At 44.0% G+C, this 14,921-nt stretch overlaps 1 protein-coding gene across 5 annotated transcripts in view; it reads left to right on the plus strand.

Moving 5' to 3' along the window:
* Positions 1 to 14,921, plus strand: part of SUCLA2 (succinate-CoA ligase ADP-forming subunit beta) — a 599,900-nt gene that overhangs the window by 80,056 nt on the left and 504,923 nt on the right. For all 5 annotated transcript variants that reach the window (XR_011026128.1, XR_011026129.1, XM_068267735.1 and 2 more), the window contains exon 3: positions 14,454 to 14,553. Coding sequence is in view for 3 of the 5 variants with exons in the window: in XM_068267735.1 (XP_068123836.1) it covers positions 14,454 to 14,553 (100 nt within the window). In the remaining 2 variants the exon portion in view is untranslated. The remainder of the gene's footprint in view (positions 1 to 14,453; positions 14,554 to 14,921) is intronic.

Consider the following 14,921-nt stretch of genomic DNA (forward strand, 5'->3'; position numbering starts at 1 on the left):
ACTTTCACTTTCGTGACCTCTGCGTGACCCCACTGCAAGAAGAGACTGTCTCTCCCCAGCGTGCAGGGGGTCAGGGATGCGGCAGGAGGCGTGGCTAGGGAGAGAGCTTGTTGTGATCTATAACTTGTTTTTCTCGCCACAAATTAGGCGTTTTGGGGTTGAAATTTGTTTTCAGGCATTTCTTTACTTTCTATGCATTTTAAATGGGAAAAAAGTGAAAAAATACACTATTTCTCCAATTCTATTCCCTATAGTTTTAAAATAAACAATGCTACTGTAGATAAAACCCACACTTTTTATTTGCCAGTTTGTCCCAGTTATTACAACGTTTAAATTATGTCCCTAGTACAATGTATGGTGACAATATTATATTTTGAAATCGAGGAGTATTTATTTTGTTTTTATGAGTTTTTAATAATTACAAGCCTTTATTTACAAAAAAAAAAATAACAGTACTATACCCTCATGCCATTCATAAAAAAGAGCACAGTTGAGTCCCTAACGTAACTATTTGTTGTTGTTTTTTTTAATTCTGTCTTTTTTTTTTTTTGGGAAGGGGGGAGGGTGGGCGGTAAAGGGGAAAAAAGGTATTTGTTTTCATTTAATTTAAAAAGACGTAAAATGTGTATTTTTATATCTTGGGTTTTTTTTACCTCTAGATGTCCTCACACTCACTAGTCTGTGTGCTTTGAGTAAGCACTCAGACATTGTCGTTATAGGAAAGATCATTGGCTTCTTGTTGAAGCCATGATCTTTCCCTTACAGGCACTTTGATTGGTTCAGTGAACATGTCTTCCCTTTCACTAATCGTAGCTCTCCAAGACCCGACGGGTGGTGGAAGACGTTTTAAAATGTCTATTAAGAGGGACAAACAGGACGTTTTAATACTACTGGTGGTCCAGTAGTGATTAAGTCAATTTGCCATATAATATTAGGAATACATATTAGAAGTATCTTTCATGTCTTGTCTGTGCCAGAGGTGAGAGGTTGCCATACTCTAGGTGAGTTATCAAGATTCACGCTGCTACACCCAGTTAATCAAGCGGGTGGACTCACTCTGTGTAGGTTTTATACTGTAATGTTTAATCTTAACCGATGTCACGAACAGCCCTTTTATTATTCTCTGCTGCGTTCCGGTTAAACAATTGTGCATTGTGGCATTGCCAGGATGATAATTCCCCGATTATTAATGCTTGGCACACGTTGATGGCATATGCTAAATTAGTGTGGCATCTCCAGAAGCATCATCTTTTGTGAAGCAGGAAACTCCATTTAGACATGAAATGTGCTGAGGCCTGGCTATTTTTATCCACAGCAGTGGCTCTCATTTCAGCGTGCTGACAGGAAAATGGTGAATAGTCTTCCTGTGGAGCAAATGTTGTATTTTCTGGACATTGAATTCAGATGCTTTCAAGCACTGTTGTTACTAAGTGCACTTGAGAACTGGTAAGGGCCCCTTCTATGTACATATGTACAGAAAGACAGTTATAGAGATTTATTTTTTTCTGACGTTTTCATCGTATAAATGTCCTAAGTTCGCATGGCTTTAATTTATTTTTCCCGATCATTTAACATGGGTGTGCTGTATGAATATTATCTTGGGCACATTATTGGTGGCAGAAACCATTCTCAAATAGTGTGCCTTTTTTTTTCTTCATCTCAAAAATATAATTAGATACTTAAAGGGCTACCATCGAAAAAATAATCAGTAAAAAAAAAACATACATACATACATACATACATACATACATACATATACACATATATATATATATATATATATATATATATATATATATATATATATATATATGTATATATATATATATAAATATACACAGTGATGTGAAAAACTATTTGCCCCCTTCCTGATTTCTTATTCTTTTGCATGTTTGTCACACTTAAAGAGACTCTGTAACATCAAAAACCTCCCCTGGGGGGTACTCACCTCGGGTGGGGGAAGCCTCGGGATCCTAATGAGGCTTCCCACGCCGTCCTCTGTCCCACGGGGGTCTCGCTGCAGCCCTCCGAACAACCGGCGACAGACCCGACTGTAGATTCAATATTTACCTTTGCTGACTCCAGCGGGGGCGCTGTGGTTGCTTTCGGCACGGAAATAGACGGAAATACACGATCTCCGTCTGGTCCGCTTTACTGCGCAGGCGCCGGAAATTTGCACCTGCGCAGTAGAGCAGACCCGACGGCGATCGGGTATTTCTGCCTACTTCGGAGCCGACAGCCGTCAGAGCGCCTGCGCAGGAGCCGGGAAGGTAAATATTGACGTCACCGCTGCACGGAGGGCTGCAGCGAGACCCCTGAGGGACGGAGGACGGCGTGGGAAGCCTCATTAGGATCCGGAGGCTTCCCCCACCCGAGGTGAGTACCCCCCAGGGGACGTTTTGTCGTTACAGTTCCTCTTTAAATGTTTCTGCTCATTAAAAACCGTTAACTATTAGTCAAAGATAAAATAATTGAACACAAAATGCAGTTGTAAATGATGGTTTTTATTATTTATTGAGAAAAAAAACTCCAAATCTACATGGCCCTGTGTGAAAAAGTGATTGCCCCCCTTGTTAAAAAATAACTTAACTGTGGTTTATCACACCTGAGTTCAATTTCTGTAGTCACCCCCAGGCCTGATTACTTCCACACCTGTTTCAATCAAGAAATCACTTAAATAGGAGCTATCTGACACAGAGAAGTAGACCAAAAAGCACCTCAAAAGCTAGACATCATGCCAAGATCCAAAGAAATTCAGGAACAAATGAGAACAAAAGTAATTCAGATCTATCAGTCTGGTAAAGATTATAAAGCCATTTCTAAAGCTTTGGGACTCCAGCAAACTACAGTGAGAGCCATTATCCACAAATGGCAAAAACATGGAACAGTGATGAACCTTCCCAGGAGTGGCCGGCTGACCAAAATGACCCCAAGAGCGCAGAGAAAACTCATCCGAGACACCACAAAAGACCCCAGGACAACATCTAAAGAACTGCAGGCCTCACTTGCCTCAATTAAGGTCAGTGTTCACGACTCCACCATAAGAAAGCAACTGGGCAAAAACGGCCTGCATGGCAGATATCCAAGGCGCAAACCACTTTTAAGCAAAAAGAACATTAAGGCTCATCTCAATTTTGCTAAAGAAAAATCTCAATGATTGCCAAGACTTTTGGGAAAATACCTTGTGGACCGACGAGACAAAAGTTGAACTTTTTGGAAGGTGCGTGTCCCGTTACATCTGGCATAGAAGTAACACAGCATTTCAGCAAAAGAACATCATACCAACAGTAAAATATGGTGGTGGTAGTGTGATGGTCTGGGGTTGTTTTGCTGCTTTAGGACCTGGAAGGCTTGCTGTAATAGATGGAACCATGAATTCTACTGTCTACCAAAAAATCCTGAAGGAGAATGTCCGGCCATCTGTTTGTCAACTCGAGCTGAAGCGATCTTGGGTGCTGCAGCAGGACAATGACCCAAAACACACCATCAAATCCACCTCTGAATGGCTGAAGAAAAACAAAATGAAGGCTTTGGAGTGGCCTAGTCAAAGTCCTGACCTGAATCCTATTGAGATGTTGTGGCATGACCTTAAAAAGGCGGTTCATGCTAGAAAACCCTCAAATAAAGCTGAATTACAACAATTCTGCAAAGATGAGTGGGCCAAAATTCCTCCAGAGTGCTGTAAGGGCTTGTTTCCACTGTTGTGACGCGATTTCGCCGGCATTCCGACGCTTGTAAAAACGCATGCGGATGCGTTTCCGCATGCGTTTTTACCCGCGATTTCGCATGGCAGGGTGCCATGCGAAATTAACCATGACACTGCCAGGGCAAAATAAAATTGAAAAAGGTGCGAAATCGCGGGTAAAAACGCATGTAACAAACGCATGCGTTTTTACTATTAAATACATTAGCGGCGATTCGCATGCATTCCACTCGCAGGCGAATTCGTTGGCTCTTTTGTGCGTTTTTTACCGCTGAAAAAAACGCACCTCAACAACGCTACAGTGGAAACAGGCCCATCCACTTGCATTACATGTGCGAATCTGCATGCGTTGGACGCATGCAGATTCGCGATAGTGGAAACGAGCCCTAAAAGACTCGTTGCAAGTTATCGCAAACGCTTGATTGCAGTTATTGCTGCTAAGGGTGGCCCAACCAGTTATTAGGTTCAGGGGAAATTTCTTTTTCACACAAGGCCATGTAGGTTTTAGTTTTTTTTCTCACTAAATAATAAAAACCATCATTTTAAACTGCATTTTGTGTTCAATTATGTTATCTTTGACTAATAGTTAACGGTCTTTGATGAGCAGAAACATTTAAGTCTGACAAACATGCAAAAGAATAAGAAACCAGGAGAGGGCAAATAGTTTATATATATATATATATATAATATATATATATATATATAATATATATATATATATATATATATATATATATATATATATATATATATATATATATATATATATATATATATATATATATATATATAGTATGTATGTGTGTGTATATATATATGTATGTATATATATATATATATATATATCTATCTCATAAGTATAACTGTATGTTTCTTACAGGAAAATGCTTTGTAAATGACATTTTTCTTCCCGTATGTGCCATGTCCATCATGTGTCAGCTCTGACCTTTCCCTACATACATTGAGTTAGATTGTCATCTGATCATGGAGTATTAAGTCTCAGCACTACCCTATTTGTGAGATGCATGCTACTGAAGTAGTAAAAATAGTTTGGATTTATATGGGATATTTTACATACAAATGTGTAGATTTTGCTTTTGTGGCCCTCCATGTATTGGCAGTAAAGTGACATAACAGCTGCTGAGGGAGCTGGATGAGCCGCCTGGGGCACTGTTTAAAGGGAATCTGAAGTGAAAATAAACTTATGAGATAATGATTTGTTTGTGTAGTACAGCTAAGAAATAGAACATTAGTAGCACAGATAGGAGTTTTACTGTTTTCAGTGCAAGAAAAGTTCAAAAGCTTTACTTGTTATGTATGCAAAAGAGCTTCTCTGAGCTCTCCGACTGATTTAGTCAGAGAGCAATGCTATTTTCTGAAGCACTTATCTCAACCTATCTCTCACTGTTTCTTGTTTGTTTAAGGTTTTTCTGCCAGGAAGTGTCATGTGCTCTGTTTCATAATTTAAAATACAGAGTGTATTGGGAACTGCAAATATAAGAGAATGATGCATAGAAAAACAGCTATATAACTGACAGATGCGCGTGGGGCAGGGCTGCGGCGGTTAGCCCTGCCCCAACCAGGAAGCGCTCCCCCGCTTTACGGAGGGGATTTGGGGGATCAGGGACCCCCGTTAAGCCGCGGGATAGCGGCGGTTTAGCAGGGGCACACATGCCCCTGCTATCTATGAGGTCTGAAGCGAGATTTTTTCTCGCTTCAGACTCTCTTTAATATAAACACTGCTACTGTACATAAAACCCACACATTTTATCTGCATATTTGTTCTGGTTATCACAAGATTTTAATTACGTCCCTAGTACAAAGTATGGTGACAATATATCATTTGGAAATAAAGGTGTATTTTTTCTTTGGTGGTTTTTTTTTTCCACTATTTTCACGTGCATGGGAATACACGTGCACCCGCGGGAGCGCGCACAGCGGCACTGTCTGACTTATAAAAAGGTCCTGGAGCCATTAAGAGGCTCTAGCAGGGCGTTTTTATAAGTCAGCATGTCATTAAGTGGTTAAGTGCTGAGTCATTGTGAATGTACATGGTTTCTTTCCTATTGAGATAGTCATGAAATGTATTACTGCTGATAAAAGGGCACTGAGTAGCACTTCCACCTTTCCATCCCTTCTTCCTTGCACAATGTTCTGAACCATGAAACAAACTTTACTGACTAAACACAAGACAAGTCAGATTTCTTTATTTTGTTTTTTTTATCAAATTGCCAGAAAAAAGTTTGTAATTCTTATACTTAAGATTGATAGATTTACTTTACACTTGACTCATGAAAAAGTTTAAAGCGGAACTATAGATACAAATTAAACACATTGTTTCACTTACCTGGGGCTTCTGCAAGCCCCCAGCAGCTGTCCTGTCCCGCACCGAGTCTCCATTCCCCCGCCGCCGTTCCGGTCCATACCTCTAATTGTAAGTCAAGGCCAGCACAGCCCTGCCAAGCGTATCCTTTCTTCGCGTTCCCCTCTGCAATAGCGGGGAACGTGAAGGATACGCGTGGTCAGAGCCGCGCAGGCGCAGTGGCCCGACGGCGAAACCAAAAGTAGCTGGCGGCGGGAGAACGGAGGCTCATCGAGGAGCAGGACAGGACGGCTGCTGGGGGCTCGGGGAAGCCCCAGGGAAGTGAAACAATGTGTTTAACCACTTCAGCCTAACTGGATGAAAATTTTCGTCCTGTTAGGCTGCGCGCACTCCCGCGGGTCGCGCGCACTCCCGCGGGCCCCCCCATGCTCTCCCCCGCTGCTGGCCGTTAGCCCAGCGATCAATGAAAGGGATTATAAATCCTTTTCACTGATCAGGCCCCCCCCCGGAGAAAAGCCGACAGCGTCTCTTCAGACGCTGTGGCTTTTCTGAGATCAAAAAGTTCCCTGTCTTCATACTCGATCAATCTCGCTCCCAGGACTTTGACTGTGGCCATCTTGTGGCCAAATAGCAAACTACACCACAAACACTTTGAATTGAATAAATACATTTTAAAACATTTAAAATGCCCTGTTTATCTCCCACACCAAAAAATACCCACATACAAGTTTTAATGAAAAATAAAATGAAAAAATTACAATAAAAAACAAAACAAAAAAAACAACAACAAATAGTTACCTAAGGGTTTAAACTTTTTAAATATTCATGTCAAATGAGTATATCAATAACTGACAGATGCGCGTGGGGCAGGGCTGCGGCGGTTAGCCCTGCCCCAACCAGGAAGCGCTCCCCCGCTTTACGGAGGGGATTTGGGGGATCAGGGACCCCCGTTAAGCCGCGGGATAGCGGCGTTTTAGCAGGGGCACACATGCCCCTGCTAACTATGAGCTCTGAAACGAGATTTATTCTCGCTTCAGAGTCTCTTTAATGGGTGTAGTTAGGGGTGGTGGAGGGTGAGCTGTAGTTAACACACTGTTTATGTTGCTAGGCAGCTGCGATTTTTGCATGAAAAAAAAAGTGCATAAAAATGCATGCATTTTTAAATTCCCAATGCCCTTCGATAACTGAAAAACAAGCAGTATTGGAGGGGATGGGGAAGAAGGTATATTATCAAATGGAACCATAACTTTAACACTAGGAACAGGCTGATCAATTACAGGCATAGTAGAGGATAGGGCTGCACGATTTTAGGTAAAAACTGAAATTGCGATTTTTCCTCTCAAAAATTGCGATTTCGATTTTTTTCACGATTTTTCTTCAAATCGAGCTTTGGCACTAAATTTACTATGCCCCCAGTATAGTTTAGCCAGATACTGCGGGCGGACGATTGCTTTAAGAGAAACTCCGACTCTTGAACTTTATCCCAATCAGTATCATCAGGGGGCTCTATATGGCTGATATTGTGGTGAAACCCTTCCCACAAGAAAAGAACGTACTCCTGGCAGTTTTCTCTCTGTGAACCTTGCTGCATTGTGGGAAATCGCTGTTACCAACTGTCAAAAACCATGCAGCATCTGTCAGCAGTGTTCACTGGTGTTCCTTTATAAGAGCCGGGCTGCGGGGGCGGTTCATGTGAGGGCAGCGGGGGGCGGTTCACGTGAAGACGATATAGTTATCGTCACTATCTGCAGTTTTTAGAGTTCCCGCCCGCTGCCTGCACGCTTGTCTGGCTGCACCGCTGTGCGCCGATTGGCCAGAGCCGCCAGAAGCAGTGAATATGCATTATGGTTAATGAGCGGGGAGGGCGGGTCCACTCGAGAGAGTGGCACACAGCTTTACCAATCGCTGGGTAGCGCTGGAATGACGGCAGCGGAAGGCGGAGCTGTACAGAGCGTAAAGCTCCACCTAACACTGCCGTCATTCCATCGCTATCCAGCGATTGGTAAAGCGGTGTGCCGCTCGCTCCAGTGGACCCGCCCTCCCCGCTCATTAACCATAATGCATATTCACTGCTTCTGGCGGCTCTGGCCAATCGGCGCACAGCGGAAGGCGGGCCAGGCAAGCGTGCAGGCAGCGGGCGGGCACTCAGTAAAAACCGAGGATACTGACGATTACCAGATCGTCTTGGCACGAACTGCGGTTTCGGTTTTGAACCGAAAAACCGTGCAGCCCTAGTAGAGGATGAAGAGGCAATAGCAAAAACCTTAATTACTTTAATAGCTATGGACATTTCATTATGCATCCAACTCATTAAGTCCTTAACCTCCTTGGCGTTAACCCCGTGTGTGACACGGGGTAAGCCGCCGGAGGGTGCCGCTCAGGCCCTGCTGGGCCGATTTACATAATTTTTTTTTTCAAACACGCAGCTAGCACTTTGCTAGCTGCGTGTTTGGTCTGATCGGCGCCGCCACCCGCCGTGGAAACAGGCCCCCCCCCCCCCGCATACCCCTTGCACAGCCTGGCCAATCGCCGCCAGGTTGCGCCATGGGGTGGATTGGGACTCCCTGTGACGTCACGACGTCCATGACGTCACTCCGTTCGTCGCCATGGCGACGGGGGAAGCCCTCAAGGAAATCCCGTTCAGAACGGGATTTCCTTATGGGCAAGCGGCGCCGGCGGCGATCCGAGGGGACGGGTAGACGCCGCGGGGAAGGGGGGGGGGGGAAGCATGTAGCTAGCGCTAGGCTAGCTACATGCTAAAAAAAAAAAACAGGAAAAAAAAAAAAAAGTGAAAAAAAAACCTCCCGCGGCTGCGCAGCCGCGGGAATTATACCGCCAGGGGGGTTAAATAACTGATGACTCATCCTAAACCACCTGCAGCAATTAAAGAGACTCTGTAACAAAATTTTCATCCTTATTTCTTCTATCCTATACGTTCCTATGACTGTTCTAATGTGGTCTGTCTAACTGCAGCCTTTCCTACTTGCACAGTGACTGTATTATCTCTGTTATATGATCTAATCTTCTCTCCTCTGTCTGCTCTGTCGGGCTGAGGCAGTCAGACTGCAATGTGCAGAGCTTCTTGTGATTGGCTAGAAGCTATACACACCCTCTCCAGGCCCCCGGCAGGCTCTGTATGACTCACACACTCTGCTTATCTGAGTCTATCACAAGCTGGTTAGTTTGTTTGTAAACACTGCCTAAAACTGGCAATTACAAGCCAGGTTTGCAGCAGAGAGTGGCAGAAACAGCACAGAGTGGCCCAGGAGAACATAATGAATAGAACGGTATGCTTTTTGTTGTAAGAATTTTAGAGTACAGATTCTCTTTAAGAAGCTATAAGCCTCATCCCTCAATCAATACACATGGAAAGCAAACTGAATCAAACAAGTTACTTGCCAGAGAGGGATCAGAACCAGTGTCCACAACTGCAGTGGGGAAAGGCTAGTGGCATCCTCCATGTTCTCAGAAACATATGAGAACAGGGGCTGCAAAAGTCTGCACATAAATTAGCATTTTAAAATACCTGCAACTGGCGAATATCACCGCGGCCAACACCGCTAATCCTCCAATGCGTCCGATAGTCCGCCTTCCTGGTCACGTGTGACGCCACTTCGTTCCACTATCCACCTCCAGCCGCATTTCCAGATCACATGGGACGCCAGCCCACTTCCGGATTATGATCCGGAACTTCCGGTGTGCGCTCATGTGCTCACTAAACAGTTGCCATGAATGGAGCAGCCTCCCCTACGCTGCGGGACTCCATACAAACCGCCTGGTAAGACAACAATGGAGTCCCTGCAAGCGCTGCCCTAGTCACCTGACATCGATAGCATATGGAGACTCTCCTGAAGCATCCCATCCGGGACAGGAAAACAAAACCTGAGGTACTTCTGTGAGTGATGCCTTTATATACTGGCTGCCTGCTCATTATGCAAATTTGTATCTCTTTTAGCTTCCTGTCCAGAGTGGGAGGGGAGACAAGTCTCAAGGAGGGGTGCTGTCCTGATAGACGTACTTTATCACGTATGAAGTAATACTATGCAAAACGTTTAAGATATTAAAAGGGACTCCGAAGAGTGCCCGAATTTAAAAAAAATACACTTACTTTGAGCTTCTTCCAGCTCACCGTAGGCAGCGAGGTCCCGCGGTGTCCTCCTGGCTCCACTCCTTCAGCCTCCGCTGTCCCCCAGTTACCGGCATCACCCGGGCCGGCTCTTCCTGGTTAATGACGCAATCCATCATCACGCCGACCGCCTCGCGCCATTAGGCCGGCTGGCGTGACAGGTCTGTGCATGCATGGAAAAGACATGTCACGCCGGCCGCTGAGATGATGCGAGTCGGCCGGCGTGATGACGCATTGCGTCATTAACCGGGAAGAGCCGGCCCGACACCCAGCCCGGGTGTAGCTGGGTGACGCCAGTAACGGGGGCGGCGGAGGCTGAAGGAGTGGAGCCAGGAGGACGCCGCGGGACCTCGCTGCCTACGATGAGCTGGAAGAAGCCCCAAGTAAGTGTATTCTTTTAAACTCAGGCACTCTTCAGTGTCCCTTTAAGACACAAACAAAAAAAACTGCTTGCACATGCTCAGTAATGTTGGAGGAGGAGGTCTCCCCTCCTCCTCTGCAGCCAGCCACATGGCTAATTAATATTCACTGCACTGCAGAGACTCATGGTAGGACTGTAGTGTTGTCCAGATCATGAACGAATCATTAATTTGATCCGGATCTTTTTTGTCGAATCATCCGGATCATCACAATGAAAGATTCGGTTCACAGTGGATGTCTGTCTGGAAGAAACAGGAACATACAGAATGTACAGTGCAGGGAAAGTCCTGTCCTGCTTGTCATTTCACCCAGTCTGCTTCCCTAGTAAAATGATTCAAATGATTTGGTTCAAAGATCCGGATCTTTTCATTGATCCGATTCAAATGATCCGAATCCTTAAAAAGATCCGGACTTCCTATCACTAACCTGGAGCGGCTGCTTTGAGAGCTGCGTAACGCAGCTCAATCTGACGTCCAACTTCAACACCACCATGCGTTGCTTTAGGGGCACGTTATGCGACCTTAACGTCCCCTAAAACGCAACATTTTGGTGTATAAGTAGCCTTAATGTTTATCTGTGAGTAGTGTGAAGATTTGCTTAATTTTTTTTCACAGAACAGTACCCATGAAAGATGACCTTTCCACTGCCTCTGGATGGAAAATAGGATAACATTTAGATCAGTATAAACAGGGAGACATCCACCACACTTTGTTTCCTGCCCAGTCAAGAATAGGATTGAGGGGCTGTATTCAGGGCTTCCACGTCAGGCGGAATGAGTGGTAGATGGGGTGTGCCCCCACAAATGCAGCAGACCAGGGGGGATCTGAATACTGGAAGACTGCTGGCAGGAGCATATTGGCACTTTGGAGTGTGCACTTAGGTTTTGGCAACACAGTCTTGCTAACCACATTACTTGCTGGCAGAACAAGTACCGTAAGTGCAGCCATGCACAGGCTGGCATGACTTAAGGATGCTGTGATGCAAGATGCTTACTCGGGTAGCAGATTGGCATGCCTTTTTAAGGTAGTTTCAGCATAGAGAACGCAAACGCTTCTGTAATGTAGTGGAAGGTTTTGAATACATGGTCAAATATGTAAAAGAAGTTCCTACAGAAGAAGACACATTTTTGCTTTCTGTATTTCTTTTCAAGACTAGCAAAAGTAGCATCAGGATTTAAAAAGAGGGAATAAACAGATGACAGAAACAGATCCAACTTTAACCTCATTACAGCTACTGTTCCAGTGATGACAGAATCCCGGTGAGTGGTGGGGCATGGAATCTCTCTGATTTTTATACGACGTGGCTACCAAATTTCCAAAACAGGTGGCTGCTAAACTTAATTCTTGAAGGGTGCAAACTGGTGTTAAGTTCCCCTCCAGACCGTTTGTGTTTCCTGCTCCTAGGAATGCGTCAGATGCTCCTGTACTGCAGGAATGTGTTTTAGGACTACAACAGAGGGCTTAAATAGAGGTGCTGTAAAGAAAACTATTCACCTGTCTTTCTAGTAGAGAAAATGCAAGGGCAGCACAGGTTTATCTTGAATCTGAAGGTTCTCGACACGTTTATTCAGGAAATTGTAATGTAGAATATAAGTGATGAGTCTCAACCAGAAGTGTTAGTTCCTTTCCTCTCTAGATCTGAAAGGTGCGTATCTGGATCTCCTGATTCACCTGCTTTCATAGCCGTCCTTGAGAGTCACCACCTACCTTCTGGGAGAGGCGAGACATTTTAAATGTATGGCTCTAGCCTTTAACTTGTCCTCCACCCCCTTGCTATTGATCAAGATTATGGCCAAAGTACTGCCTGCTATTGGACTCTCAGCTGTCTAGGTCCCTATTTATACTAATCTAAATGGTATCCTTTATGGCCAGATGAGGTAGATAGGACATCTTTTATTGGTGCTGTCCTTTCAATTCCTGAAAAAGACGTTACCAGTAAGTCTGTTTGCCTTTTGGCGCTGCCCTATTTTCTACTTTATTTGTGATAAAAGCCTAATGCAAAGAGCTAGTAATAGGCTGTGGCACACTGCAAACTAAAATTGTCCCATTCACAAAACAGATCAAAAGAGATGAATAGACATGTTTATGGATCCTAGGTTAAGTGTAGGATCCATTCAGACATGTGCCAATAAACTCCCATCCTGCATGATCTTTCTGGACACCAGACAAAAGTCAGACATATAATAGCAATGCTAGGTATGAAATGTCCAATGCAAAGGAGACACTCTGGATGAGGTGTTTGTACTATGGACTGTGCCAGTGTTTTGTTGTTTATTGTGCTTGTTATGAGTAAGGTAACCAACACATGAAAAGGGAGAGGAACGGATGAGGTTTCAACTAAACCAGGGTAAATTGAAACATGGCTTTTAATATAATAACGAGTAAAATAGCAGGGGATACATATAGTACGTAAGTAATAAACTTATGTAAAAATCACGATTTGTACAACATAGAATGATGCACCTCAGAGGGATCAAATCACCAGGGGCCAAATTCCATGTTGTATGCTATTTTGTTGTGATTGTAACTTGGCATAAACCGAATTCGTATCCCAAAGGGTAAGTTATACTTGTTTTCACAAACGGGCCACAAGAACCTCAGGCAGCAATACAACTGAAACCAACGACATACAATGTTTGTGGTCCATAAGGCAAAGGTGAAGCAGTCTGTATATGTGGGGGTGTATATGTAATGTTCTACATACTTGGGTGGCTTCCCCCACCACAGTTTTACCCACTCATCTGCATCAGCCATGGTGTGGCCACACACTGCTCACATATACACATGGCTTGACATGGCGATGGTCTCCACAGTTATATTGCTGGCTGGCATTCCTGGTGGTCTGCAGTACTTTGTGAAAATGATTGTAATTTAATATTTGTGGTTTGATCTTTGTTTGTATCAAGCCACAAAATGGCATATTACGATGGGTCTCTGATAGAGCAACCCACGTGAGTTGTGAAATGCACGTCATGCCGTTTACGCTGTACAAATCATCAAGTTTATATATGTGAATGACTGATATATTTTATGTATGCTTGGCTATTTTATTGGAGATTGTATTGTATTCAAGCTGTTTTTTTTTTTTTTTTTTGTCTGGTACTAATAAAACCCATATGCATAACATAAACTCATGGATGGCTCATAGTGAGTCCAAAATGTAATCTTTATTGCACATAAATAATACATGCATTTATAGGTGACATCAGCAAGGCACTGGTGCTGGATGATGCCCTAATAAAAGCACACTTCTACCTGAAACCTTCCCTAACAATGGGGCGCCCCCACACCAACCTCAGGTCACACCACCTCATACAAACCACCACAACCTCACATCAATACCCTCAGTTGTAAAAACTGTATAGTCAAGTCTGTCGGGCCCAACATATAATGAAGCTCCGTGGAAAGAGATGGGAACAACACAGTAAACACAGCAGCAAATGAGTGGAGAAACAATGATGGAATGCTGTATTTCACCCTCCTCTGCTTGCAAGCTGTGTGGAGTCCAGAATGCCAGATCCTAGGCTGGTCCAATCGTGAAAAGTGGTGCCTGTGACACAATCTTCACACAGTCTGCGCTCACAATACCGCTAACCACGGTTAGATCAGGCAGATATACATACTGTCACTTGGCCGCCATGTGATTCAGCCAGCTGGCGTGCAGAGACCAATGGGTGAAGGGTGCTCACTCTGAGCTTGTAGATGGTAGTGTACTTTTAAAACCCCCTATCTGCTGTTCTCTCTTTGCTTGTACTTGTTTGATTTTTAGGAGGGAGCATATTAAGAATTACTTCCAAATGCTTTGTAATATGTTAACCAATTATTTTTTTATGATGGTTATTTTTTTGTGATTGACTTTGTCATTTTTGTCATTATTTTAAGGTTCTAAAGACTTGGTGGTTAAAGCTCAAGTGTTGGCTGGTGGTCGAGGCAAGGGAACCTTTGAAGGTGGCCTTAAAGGAGGCGTGAAGATTGTCTACTCGTAAGTCATCTATTCCGAACTTTGAAATTCTTACACAAAAACAACACGTGCAAGCTATAAATTGCACAAGCTATCACTTCCTAGTGTGTTATTGCCTCGGATAATTGTAGCCAGTAAGGTTGAACGAGCAAACGTGAAATTCAGTTCTACTAAAACTGAGCATTAGTATATGCAGGCCTCAGCAGTGGGGAGTTAACTCACCTTGTTCTCCACCTCTGGCTGCAGTGCTCCATACCCTTCTACATCATCCTGATGCTTCCTTTGTCTTCTAGATATAGAGGGCCATGGAGTGCTGTGGCCAGAGGTGAAGCTCAAGGTGAGCTAACCTCCGCTGCTGCAGCCCGCATGTACACTAACACTCATTGGTG

This window comes from Hyperolius riggenbachi, chromosome 2 (assembly GCF_040937935.1).
Source record: "Hyperolius riggenbachi isolate aHypRig1 chromosome 2, aHypRig1.pri, whole genome shotgun sequence".
Lineage (NCBI taxonomy): Eukaryota > Metazoa > Chordata > Amphibia > Anura > Hyperoliidae > Hyperolius > Hyperolius riggenbachi.